We start from the raw sequence: 13,362 nt of genomic DNA on the forward strand, positions 1-13,362 counted from the left end.
ATTTTTATTCTTTCACTGCCAGCCAATCGTAACCTAATATTCAACTTAAAGTGAAGTCAAACCCAGACACACACACACGCATATATATATCCACACACTCAGTTCTCATATATATATATATATATATATATTGTGTATATGTCTGTTTATCACCTTCAAGGTGAAAACCAACAACAATATTTATTCAGTACTTAAAAACCAGATTTGGGCATACCGTCAATAAGGTAGTGAACAATATGGTTTTCTTTAACATACTCTCAGTTCTAGTTTTTCTCGCTTAGATCATCGGGGCCTTCGCTGGTTCAATTCGTTTTTCTCGACACTTGATTAAGACCTCCGACGTTACTGCCGGAGTTTTTCATTTTTAAATATATGGTCAAATGCTATGTGTTATTTTACAGCCATGTTAACGAGTACTTCTCTAGTTCATACATCGTCAAAACCATTTCACTTCTTTCTAAAAAATAAATTAAAATTAATGATACCAATAATAATAATTATTATTCGGAGTGAATACACAGAAAACAAAAAAGTGATTGATTACCGCCATAATCGGCGACCCGTACAAACGAAATAGATTGCCGTAAGCCATTAATTGTATCTGGTTGAGCCGCGAGATGTTGATAGTTGAACAAAGGACATTCAGCAAAATATAGCTAGTCGTTGGTAACTCAATCAGTTTCGATGGTCAGTAATTATTGACAAAAATACACAACAACGGATAATAATCGTAACAATAATTTCAAAGTACTATAGTATATGCCAGCCACACAATACGATTCACTTCTCTATCAGATGGTTCTGCTAACTACTGTTGGCGCCACAACCCCTAAATAAGTGGGTGCTAGTAGCTAGTCAATGTTTCTTGATTAGCAACACCAAACTCGACAATTGGCTCAGATCGTTCAGTATCTGAGCCCCGAAGTCAATACAACGGTAAACCTTCTCATAAATCCGACTACCTTATAAATTCAAGAGATCGACAAAGCACTTGTCACCCCACAAACGGCGATTAGTCCGGTCCACATCAGGACAGTGCGGGAGGTTGTCCTCCAACTGCCTATACTATGGGAATGAATTGATTTACGCGGGAGGGTGTAATGGGAAGCATAGTTTTCAAGGATTGTGTTTAACGGAAACTACGATCGCTTTGATGTTGCCATTTTCCGTTTAAGTTACTAGTTTCGTGCTGGGCTTTGCTGTAATGCTGGTTTTGAAGATAATTGCCGTTCTGCTCATTGCTGCCACGGTGTCCATTCGCGCCATGGCGTTGCACGCCATTTCCATTGTGATGCCATCGACAGAGTTTTTGTTTGACGTTGCCACTGATAAAGTGATGGTGATTTTGACGGTGGTGCTGCTTCTTGAAGTGAACATTGTGAGTAACTCCTGGAATTCCATTGCCATTTTGAAGCCGCTGATCCTGCTCACGCTGGAATGGATTTTGCTGCCGATGCTTATTATTCCATCGCGACGCCTGGTTTTTCCACGAGAGCGCCGGTTTCTAATCGAAATTATGTTATCGATAACAACAACAATAATTTTACATTGTTAGAAAAATTGAATCTTTCAGATAGCAGACCCACTATTCACTTTTCAGTTTGAATCTATAACCATTGACTAAAGCAATAACGCAAATTAATTCCACTTTACTCTCTCAATTCCCTTTATAGTACGATTCAATATGTTTAATTGTCTGTAATATTTTCTGACAACCAACAACAGCTATCTCTACTACCTTTTCACCTTCTCAAAAAATGTTTTCTCAATTGTTAGAACCCTATCATTCATTAGGAATGGCGCGCACAGATGAAGTAAGAGATCTGTTCTCGTGAAATGCTACAAGTTTAATTGCTATATTACTATCTAAGAAAAGAGGTAGAGATTGCTTTAATGATCAATCTGAATTTAAATTATTTTAAAGTACTCTTGTTTATTTCGGAAGGTTATGCTTTGATTAATGGTTTGCATTAATTTATACCTTTTCGGTACCTAATGTAATAACTTACAATGTAAATGAAAGACGCTGAGCATACCTTCTTCTGCCGACCCTGATCAATCTCCTCATCGTAAAGCTCCCTCTCATCCTTAGTCTCATGCAAGTTTGCGCCCCAATACGAAAACAGACTTCCGTCACGTTGTCCATTGGTATCACCACCGTTGGTGCTACCATTGGTATTTGACTTTTCTGTTTGACCCTTATAACTTCTTGGCGAGTTGTCGGTGCTGTTTTGATAGACAACCTCTCTCATACCATTTGAGTTGGGAGCAGGCACGCTGCTTCTCTCTGCTTTTCGATACGTTTCATCTGGCTTCGAGCTTATTCGGGTGTTCTGTTGTTGCATAGACGGTGGCATGCGAGGTGTGTATAAAACGGTCGGTATCGATGGTCCATTTCCATTGATTCCCACCATGTTAATTGCCGGTGTAAGAGTTGCTTGCTTTACGGGTGAAGTGGCTTGTTGATGATTCTGACTACTAACCACGCCATTGGTATTGCTATTGTTGCTGCTGCTCTCGTCACCGCCACCATCGCTGTTCGAAAAGCTGGCTTTTAAGCCCCAAATGGCTGCGCCGTTTGCACCTGTGGTAGACGTTTGTGATTGTGAGATTATTATTGTTGTTGTTGTTGTTGTTATTGTTGTTGTTGTTGCTGTTGTTACTGGGCCTGTTGTCGTGGATGTTGTAGTCGTCGGCGAATGTGTCTCTTGCGTCACGTTCCACCCCGGACTAGTGCCATGAACGCTGCTGCTGCTGCTGTTGTTGTTGTTGTTGTTCGTGTTGTTATTGCACGAACCGGTATTGCTATTTTGCGATGAAGAGGAATTCGAGTTGACTGATGGAGTATCGTTCAGCTTATCCACTACCCAGCCGCTAGAGCTTGCTGCGCGAGGTACTGACAGATGTAACGCGCTAACAGCTCCACGCTCTACGAGGTAGAAACAGGGAAACAATCCATCTTTTGGTGAGTAATTACCTTCTTTGCTTCCGTGGTTTTTGTAGTTTTTTCGTTTACACAAGGTCTACCTTAGCCTATGTGTGTCTACCTATAAACCTGTTTCTTTATCCTAGCCCGCTTACTTTATTGTAACGTAAGCGCACTAGGAATTCAGGAGACACAGACATCACACAGAAGTCAAAAGGTCGAGTCAATCACGTTCAGTTCTAAAATTAGTCAAGAACACATGTACTTACGTCTGTACTTGTGTATGTGTGCGTGTTTGACATTTTTATCAATAGAAATGGATAAACTGTTAGTGGACAACCATGTAAATATGAAATGCCACAACCAAGCTGGCTTTATGTTATCGTCGTGAAAACTTACTGAGTGTGGAGCTGTTGTTCGAGTTGCCATTCGAGACTGTATTTAGCCTGTCATCACTTTCATCGCTGCTAGAATCGTCGCTACTGCTGCTTGCATATGGTACCAGGCTTGACCACGTTGCATCACGTCGATGGTTCTGAAGCACTTTTTCGGTTCGGCAGTCCAGCTTTGGTGACAAATTACCAAAGAGTGACTTTCTCTGAAGAGATACGCTTGTGGTGGGTGGGGTTGTTCGGTAGCCATTTCCATTCTCCTTTTTAAACTGTTGAGTTTCGACGCCAGAAATAGTTGAGGCGTCTTCTCTGACCACCGATCCGTTTACATTGGAAACTGTCAAATCTCGACCATCACGGACAGATACGGGACGACCATCATCATCACCACTTGGTTGCGAATTGCTAGGTCCATTTATCTTCAACTGGTGTAGCATTAATTGAAATGAATACGTCAAGTTAGTAAGCAACATCAGTGAGCAAAAATAAGGAGCAACGTTACTCTATTTTTCGTTTTAGTTATTAATTTTATATGTATTACATAACGTCCTTCACATACAGGGTGTCGATTCAAAAAATGATATGGAACACCTACGATTGGTGACTTTAATGCTGCTGGTCCGTTCCCATTAACAAATGGAAGACCTGTTGATTTTTGCTTGCTGAATGTTACTTGAGTTGAATTATTCAATGCGCTAGTTGCTGAAATAGATACTACTCCGTGTTTGTCTGGGTTGGCCTTTTTGAGGACGACAATAGGAATATATTTACTCGGAATTAGTTTCGTGATCTTTAAAGCGTGTTGGCCTGGAGGAGAAATCTGTAAAATATAAAAAATAAACTCATAGATTGATGATACATATACTTTCGAATTACTAGTAAACACTGAAACATTTATACTAATTTTTTTTAGGATACTGGACAATTCCGAGTAATCGTTTCATTATATAGAAAACAAGTATGTTATTTCTAGAGGCTAGTTAGAGAAATGCGACTTACCTTGGCCACTTTGGCCTCTCGGATCGTCGTCGTCCCACTCGAACTTTCCTCATTACCATTTATCACAGCGGCCCTCGCTGGAGAAACCGTGTCAATAGTTCTTGTAGCTTGTCCTTGTACTGTGTAAAATAGCAGGTAGGCCTGCTTTTGAAGGACCTCGCGGGAATCAATGGTTCGCACCTTGTTTAATGGAACGAACAAAAACAACTTGACAATTTAAACACGACTAAATATTTAGATATATAATACAAACAGAGATAACTATAATAACTAAAGATGATGTAAAATATATTTAAAAAAATATATATATATATATATAATGTAAAACGTATATTTTTTATATACGTAAAGAGAAGGATTATTATATAAACGTAATGAACGTATTGTTGTTTTTAAAAGAAACTTAGTAACTCATATGATCTTACCTGACGATCGTTTAGACAGAACCAAGCTTCTGCCCGTCTTTGTTGGCAGTAATTTTTGCAGTAAGCCACATAATGGCCGTCTGTCATAGATTTACCCCAGTGTTCCACAACGCCACTCAATCTGTTGGCGCAGATTAAGCAGTTATTAGTAAAACGCCATCAGAAGCTAATTCCGCTTTGCAGTTTACTTAAAATGCCGCTAACATTTCCTGGAGACAAAATAATTTCTTTGGCTTCTTGAAGTTTTTCTATGGCGTTTGTGGAACAGATCAAATCTACGTACAGAATCTATGGAAATGGTTTATTCATAAACTTATTTTCGAACTTTGGTTTCTAATTTGGAATCGATATCCTCCGATTTAAAAGTACCCCATTTGTGGTCTGTCAGTATTTCCCAGCTTACCAAAGCCATATGAGTTCTAAATTTATTAAAGAACAAGGGTATTTTGCGCCACCCTTTGTCTGCTCAGCATCTTTTTTGGCAATTGTTTGACTAAAGTTGATCACTGCGGTTGAGTCGCTGCTTCGGTTTATAAATTTCAGAGAGCTTCCAGTACAGTAGTAGATCTCACATCATTTTTTGTGGTACCTCCTCCTTAGGAATCCCCGAAGTTTACCCGTTTTTTAACTGTGTGGTGCTCACAATTTTCGCAAAACGCCTGTGGTTTATGTCCGGCATCAGCCTTGTACAGAAATAACTCTTTTTCTGTCGTGCCAGCAGTGATATACATACTTTTGTTTAATCAGTCGCTAATGGCACTTTGAGCTCATAGGGAATACATCTTCTTCCCTTGAGGCTATTGCGAGCTATAGTTCATCATCGTCTACTTCTTGCGGCCGTGTGAAGAGCGCTTTATGGTTCAAATCTAAATCTCTAGTTCTGAATAGCAAATCATCAGATATTGCTCATTTTTTTCAAAATCACATAATCGTGGATGTACTTTTCCAGCTCAAAACTAATGAACACTATAATGCGGATTATGCAGTTTTTAAGTATTATGTTTCAATCGCCCGGGAACAGTCAAAATGTTAACAGTGTGTCAAACGAAGAACAGTACAGAGAAGGAGTGTGTATTAATGTTCATTGGATAACTGTAGATGACGTTATAGATATATATTAAAAAGGTTTACCTGTACAGCGAATTTTGAGCGACACTTGACGTGTCCATGCATGGGCGAAGGTCAAGCGATTCGGGAAATTGGACGAATTGATTGATCTTATGCGAGATCCCATCTATCACATAGAACCGCTTTAGCATTACGACAAGAATCATAGGCAGATTTTTCAAAACGCGTTTCATTGTTGGCCGGGGCGTCTGCAAATAAATTATATCGTCTGTGAAACCTGTATGCGATTTCTTTCTTATGTTTAAGCTCATAAACCATAAAAAAACATTTTAAGCACAAAACTTTCTTAGTTATGAACAGAAAACCAGTCAGATCCTTAAACTTTTTTTCCGAGACCTTTTTTCTATTAGCTCCTGCTTCAGATTGCTACACCTGTGTAATACTGATCAGAACACTAGCAATAGCTAATATTCATCGAACTAAGTTTCATTGATTATTATTTATATCTAGGTGCTTTCTACTAACCCGACTTTGACCACATGCATCACATTTGCTTTTGGGCTCCGAAAGAGTTTCGGTGAGCCCATACTCCATTCGCAGGCGATCCTGTACAGATCGGCGATCTCCATTTACGAGTCCAAGAATAAGCGTAGGCTCTACGACTGTTGATATCGATGCCTCTCCACATAGTGAACAAGCGTACTGTTGTTCTACTAGCGTGCCGAAAAGACCCATCATCGGAGTGTGCTGACGATCCGTTACACCAAAGTATGCCATGTCCCGATCCCACATTGAGTCCAGCACGTAACTCAATATTTCGTCAACGCTCTGATGTGCGTGGATCTTCCACCGGCGAACCGCTGAAACATAGATTTACCAGCATAACGTTTCCGTATTTATAATATAATACCATATGTTCGAGTATCCTTCTAAAATTAAAAAGGAGCAATGTATTCAAGACAAGAAAAAGACACAGATTGTTAGAGCGCTCGTCTACATGAGTACAATTAAATAATAACACATATACATCGCGCCTAAAAAGCTAAATTGAAAAAAGTCAACACCTACCAGTTCTCATCTTGACAAGAAGATCTCGAAGTACACTTCCACTTACAACCTTCTCATTTGGGTTCACCGGCATTTGAGACACACAGAAGCTTTTCAAGAGGCATAAAACACACTGGTCACCTGAAACTCGTAAAAGGCGTTAGTCACTTTTAAGGTCCAGAGCTTTTTGTATAAATAGTATCTTCATTTGCATAATATGCGTAACATCACATATATGTTTCAACTTCAAAGCGATTTTTTCTGAAAGCTTAGAATTTATTTTCTAGAGACTTAAGCAAAAGAAAAAATATGCCAACATGCAGACAATATATCACTAAGATTAGTAGTCAGATTAAGTTTATTTGGTGCACACACTCACTTTTGAAACTCTTACGCCACCCTTGCGTTGATTTATTATTATTATTATAATTAATGAATTAAAACTTGCTGCAAAACACACTGCATAGTAATTAATGCACGACAATGACCAGTACATTAAGAAGGCGACAAACAATGAAATACCTCGTCTGCAAATTGTTCGATCGTGTGCCTCACTGCGAATATAGTTGTAGAACGGTTTGCAATTTGTTAGACACTGCAGCATCGCGTTGAAGTAGCACGTGTTCCCAACATTCGTTAGTCCCACTTGCACTCGGCTACCGCTGTTTCGTAATACGACCGAGCAGACCTAGTGAAAATAATAAAATACTAAATTAGTTAACCTGCAAACTTCGACAAGCGTATGTATTAGCAGCTCTTCATCAAGCGTCCGCAATAACACCGAAATATCTAATTTCCTTTTCCCTTTACAATTTTGACGATTTTAAACAGAATGTAGAGATCAGCATTAATATAATCATGATTTAAACGGTTCAGGTACATTTCCCATGACAATGTATACATAAGATTACCTTTGAATGATTTCCTGGCGATGGTCCATGATCCTGTTTTCGCTGATGTTTTGTGGAAGTGTCTGGTGATTCCTGCTGAAATTCATCTATTATCGCATCCAAAGGCCGTTTTTGCGCTTTATCGGATAGGATAACCTGAGACGTCGTCGGGGAACTTGGTGGTAAGTTCCAACTACTACTTGTGCTAGTCTGCTCGCTTTGTGAAAGTCGTTGATTCGTTGGTCCTACCGAAGACAATGTCTTACAGGGCAGCTTAGCCAACGCATTCAACCAGGGGTCGTTTTGCGGTCCGGCACGAGTGAATGTGATTCCACCAGAGAGCAAACCCTGCACTCGGCTTGAGGTCTCCAGCTACAACGTTAACAGCATATAAAAATCAATGTATAAATATATCCAACTAGCCAGATTTATCCTACTTGGTATATTACATATTTGATCATAACTGCCAGTTTTTGCCAATGGGGAAGAACTCTCTTTAATGTTAAGAACAGGCAGAGATTTTATGAAATGTAAATAATAGAGGAACTCCTTGACGAATATACGGCAGGATCATTCCACACTGATTCTCGACTTGGGGAGCAATCTTAGGGTCGGAAAGGCGAATTGTTTATTGAATATTAATACACTGCGAGAATAGAATGTAACATGAAATCGTGAACTATACTTACGTTCTCGCTGAACGAGGGAGCCTTTGACGGTCCGCCATTGGATGACAGCTTTTTACTAAGATATGAACTAACTAGAGTTTCCATTATTAAGAACTAAACATGTGAGTCTGATAAGCGCCCTGAAATCGGAGAGTTCAGTTGGTGCTCACTGAGAAACAAAAGACGCAAGAAAACAATTTTGTTAAACAAGAGCTAAACACATCCATCAAGGTACTGCTGTTCTTAATAGAATTTATATGAAATATCACTGCTTTAGCAATAACACAGATATTAATTTAAAGGCGTAGGCGTAAAAGTCTCGACACCTCATGAGAAATTTATTAGATATACCAAGTCGCTGGTCGAAAAAGGCTAGGAGCCCCTGCTATCGGATCTTATCTCCGACATATATTTCTAAAGTTTCTGGGAGTAAAGAAAATAATTTTTAACATAATATGCAGAATTTAGGCATCTGAGTAGTTAGCTTGCCCCGATCTTATCAATATGTGTATTCTTTATAATTTTCCAATAGCTAACCACTGACCATGATGCTGTAGTTCCGCGTAATAACTAATTAGTCTGCCAATTAGGTGTTATAACAAGACTCTCGTGCCAGAAACCGGTCTTCTTCAAAAAACAAAGCTGGGATGGCAAAACTGCTCTATTTTTCCTGATTAATTGAAGATGCTAAACCAGTTCATGTTCGCAACGGCAATGACTCCGTATACAGTCCTTTTTTAACCTTTGATAAAATCCTTAGCGTGAATGCCAATTAATAAAGCTATTTAATTCAATTCAGCTGTATTTTTATTAGGGTAGACACTGAGGCTTAACGGAAACCTACATAACTCATTACCATCTACGAAATGCCACCCACGTTATTATAACAATAATAAGTTCGAGCGCTTCCCTATAAAAAACATGAAGATTAGAATTTAATGTTCAACTGATGTATACCATAAAGTATCAGCAGTATTAGCTTTGCTACTTCTCTTTGGACGCATGTCGTCTCGACATACCGTCGACAAGACGATATCTAAGAACTCCGCTGATGAACTATAAGCAATAGAGAGGCACGCATCTTGAGGGAACGTTCACCCTAAAGTCCGTTGTAAAATGAAAGGATTAAAGATCGTCCATCTTTTTTAATCATCCCTACATCTGGACTAACGTAGACATTTTAAACAAATGTTTTCTGAACTCAAGAATCATCTACAATCATAATAGTGACTAACCGACATGTTTTCGTATATTTTTAGCCGGCATATTCACCCTATACATCTGGCTAGTGTTCTTTCATATCTTCCTTCGGAACTGCGTGACTTTGTGGCTGTTTTGCTCTAGTATAATTCACTATAAAATATTCATGATCTTGAAAAGCAAGCCAAAGTCAACTTAAAAGCATCCACCTCGGCTTATGTGGATATATAATAGCTGGTGCAGCAGAGCAACGGAATCAACTATTTCTAGTTTCCGTATCTCCATCGAGGTTTACCCTGTCGTCGACATGTGAGAGCCACAGGTGCTGCGCGCCATCCCGTTGGTCCACCCCATCATATCTGTCCGTTTGTCAGTCGCATTTTACCGTTTGTTCCCTATTCGTTAATATTTACTCGTATCTCGCTGCGTTGTGCCACTTTAAGAGGTAGCTTAACGTGTCTCTCAGCTACTTTTAGCTACTCTTAGGTAGTATCAAGCTAGCGAACGTTGCGTCGTCTCTATTCAGTTGTGTCTCTTTGATACGAATGGTGCTGTGACCGGTGACGGTCGGCTGGGTCGGATGGCCTGGCCTGGCTTGCCTGCCTGCCTGTCTGTTTACTGGTGGCTTGCTTAGCACGGTTTCAGTCGCGTGGCAAACTGTGAAAAGGAAATGAGGGGAGACTGGACTGAACAACAACAGCCAGCGCAGCGTCTGTAGTATCATGAACATCATCAGAGACTATTTTAGCCTGCTAAGGCAAGCTGCCTGTCTGATTAACTGGTAAAAGGTTGTTCCTCTGCAGGGAGAAAGGAACAACGACCTATCGGTGGTGTCCGTGGCTAAGATAGCACCATTTCCAAGACGCTTTGTGCATGCTACAACCGTATACACACATACACACACGCAAACATTGAGCCCTACCTACCTACTTACTAAGTGGTGGCGGGCATCACGGCGAGACTCCAAGGAGAGAACTCCGACACCATCGATGCGTGTGTGTCTCCAAAAACGATCATAATATGCACTGCAACCACATAAACAGACATTTACAGACAATGTCATGCTTGTAACTAAATACTGCAGTATCCTATTGATCATGTATGTATATCTTAGAAAAACATGTGTATCCAGATACTCTGAAGCCAACACAGGAATGATAACCCTGTACGGCGCACCACCAGAGCATACATATAAAATGCAAAAACAGGTATTTACCAGGTATTCATATTATTTATAGGCAAATGCCACACGAACATGTCACAAAGGACAGCTCAATCTAGACTAAACCGAACAATCTTTAACATCGAAAATACAATAACAATTGTCCTTTCGAAGGTAAATTATTATATCCAGAAGCCATAAAAACCGTTATATTTTTTTTAAATTAAACCAAATACTCTATACTGGTGATGTATTAGCACTTGTTCAGCACCCCATATAAGCGACCAAGTAGATTTTGCTTAATGACATAAACAGTGCCTTACTCGGGTCAACTGTTTAGGTTATGATAACTATCGAAAACCATACAAAGTTTATCAAAATAATTGAACCTCGGTTAAAAGTCGTCATAACTATCCACGAATTTCACTTTGCAGTTTATGAAGCAAGTTTTACGCAATAGCTTGCGTATGCATAAATTAGATTCTTGTCCAAATGATGATCGAAGTCCATCTGCTACCATCGAACCCATATCGCCCCGTTTCTGCTCCCCGTCAAACTCTCTATTTACTACCGGTCAACTGCTCTACTACGTCAGCACTGCGCATCCTTCGCACTCTCTCACACGGCGTAAGACAAAACAGTTCAACTCAATGGAGCTTGAAATTGTTATTTTATATTATAATTGCTTATTGAATTGTCGTTGATAAAAACAGCAAATATGTCTGCATGAGTATTATGACTAAAATTAAATTTAAATAACCACCCTAACGACTTTTAAAGTCACCAGCCAGTAGTCGTTTCACATCCCGTTGCACTTAATTGCCGCAGGCCAGGAAAGTCTACACACGACTCGACGAGGGTTGCTATGGCCAAAAAAAAACACTGCACGTTCTATGTCTGTAGACCAGTTGTCATAATCATTGTCATCACTAACGTCATTCTTATTAAATTGCCACATAGTTAACAAGCGGCTCAGCCAATACGGCGCACTCAAAGTGTAGAATAGTCAAGGCCGGTGTTTCAATTGGCGCACGAATGCGGCCCAAGCGGCTGCCATCTATGACGGCGCGCTCCTTCAGTGTTGCTTCGTCGATTCGATTCTTGTCTTCTCTCGTTGTTGATCGCCACCGTACACGCTGATCCCACGCTTGTTTGCCTTGCCAGTCGAATTCGTCGGCATAAGCAAAGGAGGGAATACTGATCCCGTCTGCAGACAGGATATTACCAAACACCAGCACCAGCAGCAACAATAGGAGTGAGAAGAGCTCACACTTTTCTCTCTTTTTTCACACTTTTCTAGGGCTAAGACTTTTTTCACTCACTGCTATTTAGCCTGTCAACGAATAACGAAAAAAAAAAATGGGCCAATCAGGTATTATTCGAAGGTACACAGATTCAATGAGTAGATCAGACAGAAGGAACGATGTCTGCCTGTTTATTGTGTACTTGTATAGCTGTTTGCTAGTTTATGCATATCAGTCGGCGCATCGGCAGCTTTTCCCACATGTAGCGTACACATAAAACAAAAATATACTCACCTTGCTCAAGAAGAGCGACGGACATTTAGAATGTGGTGTAAATCGGCCGCCATCTGCTATTCATTGTACTCGGCGCTATATATCGGTACAAAAACACCACGCGGATGGTACACTCCTGCAACCCAGCCAGCGGAGGGCAGCTGTAAAGAAAGAACTGAAATCCGCAAAGCACGCACGCGATATCGCAGACTGCTGCTGCTGCTGCTGCTGTTGGGTTTGCCGCCTATTGTCGGTCGTTTGCCGTACAGCTGTGGGGTTTGATGTTCTCGCGTCGCCAGCCACAATCGAAATACGCCAAAGGCACGCGCCTCCACGCGAACTCACGCATACATTCAATAAAACACTCTTCAACTCAGTACTTGCGTTGCAAACAAAGGAACCCAACCATGCAACATTAGCACGAAAATGCTTATCGGCAGCCGCGGCGGTGATAATCTGACTCCTCGTTGAACAGCGCTTGTTGACGTTGTAATAACGAGACTGTGTCTGCCGACTACACGAAATAATGTTTATATTTGGCGACAACCAACTAGCTGTGTCTCACGGTGACCAATTGTCATTGTTAGCACCACACTAAGTAGAATCTATGTAAATCTATATAGTAGATACCAGACGGGCGGCAGCGCACAACTATTACATGCGTGTACGGCGAGCAGCGTCTAGCAGACGTTATTTGAGCAAGCAGAAAAGACGAAATACCAAGCCAACATCACCATTGTACAGTACAAGTACGACCAACGCCGTTGCTGCACTCCCATCAGCAGACGAAACCATAGCGGCGGCATCATCATCGTCATCATCATAGTTGCCGCCAGCACAATCACTATGGCCATCGTCACGGGACACAACAATAACACAAACGCATACGAACAACGATTGAGCTGCAGCCTATCAGGGTTTAGCGTTACTCTCTCATTCTTGCTTTGACTGTTCCCTTTCCCCTAGCCGCTCACGTGTCCATCGATCCAGACGGATGAGCTGTTGCACACCGCCGACTTTGGTCTCATAGAAAGCGATTAAAACTGGGATAGGCCACGAGCAGTCCAT

General features: G+C 40.7%; 1 protein-coding gene across 10 annotated transcripts; it reads right to left on the minus strand.

Annotated features, from left to right (window-relative positions):
• Positions 1-102: 102 nt before the first annotated feature.
• Positions 103-13,050, minus strand: LOC111253136 (uncharacterized). 10 transcript variants are annotated; one of them, XM_022812126.2, is made up of 15 exons: positions 12,316-13,049; positions 10,550-10,640; positions 9,911-10,272; positions 8,437-8,584; positions 7,769-8,119; positions 7,380-7,545; positions 6,879-6,998; positions 6,336-6,670; positions 5,874-6,058; positions 4,743-4,863; positions 4,318-4,497; positions 3,914-4,138; positions 3,326-3,743; positions 2,010-2,929; positions 103-1,504 (listed from the first exon to the last, which is right to left on the minus strand). In XM_022812126.2, exons 4-15 carry the CDS (start codon positions 8,518-8,520, stop codon positions 1,130-1,132), a joined length of 3,480 nt encoding a protein of 1,159 aa, XP_022667861.1. In that variant the 5' UTR covers positions 8,521-8,584; positions 9,911-10,272; positions 10,550-10,640; positions 12,316-13,049; the 3' UTR covers positions 103-1,129. The 10 variants fall into 10 exon arrangements, with proteins under 10 accessions (XP_022667861.1, XP_022667860.1, XP_022667868.1 ...); XM_022812125.2 differs by having other exon boundaries at positions 10,542-10,640; XM_022812133.2 differs by lacking the exon at positions 9,911-10,272 and having other exon boundaries at positions 2,010-2,584; positions 12,316-13,050.
• Positions 13,051-13,362: the final 312 nt, after the last annotated feature.

This window comes from Varroa destructor, unplaced genomic scaffold, assembly GCF_002443255.2.
Source record: "Varroa destructor unplaced genomic scaffold, Vdes_3.0 BEIS01000006.1, whole genome shotgun sequence".
NCBI classification, from domain to species: Eukaryota; Metazoa; Arthropoda; class Arachnida; order Mesostigmata; family Varroidae; genus Varroa; species Varroa destructor.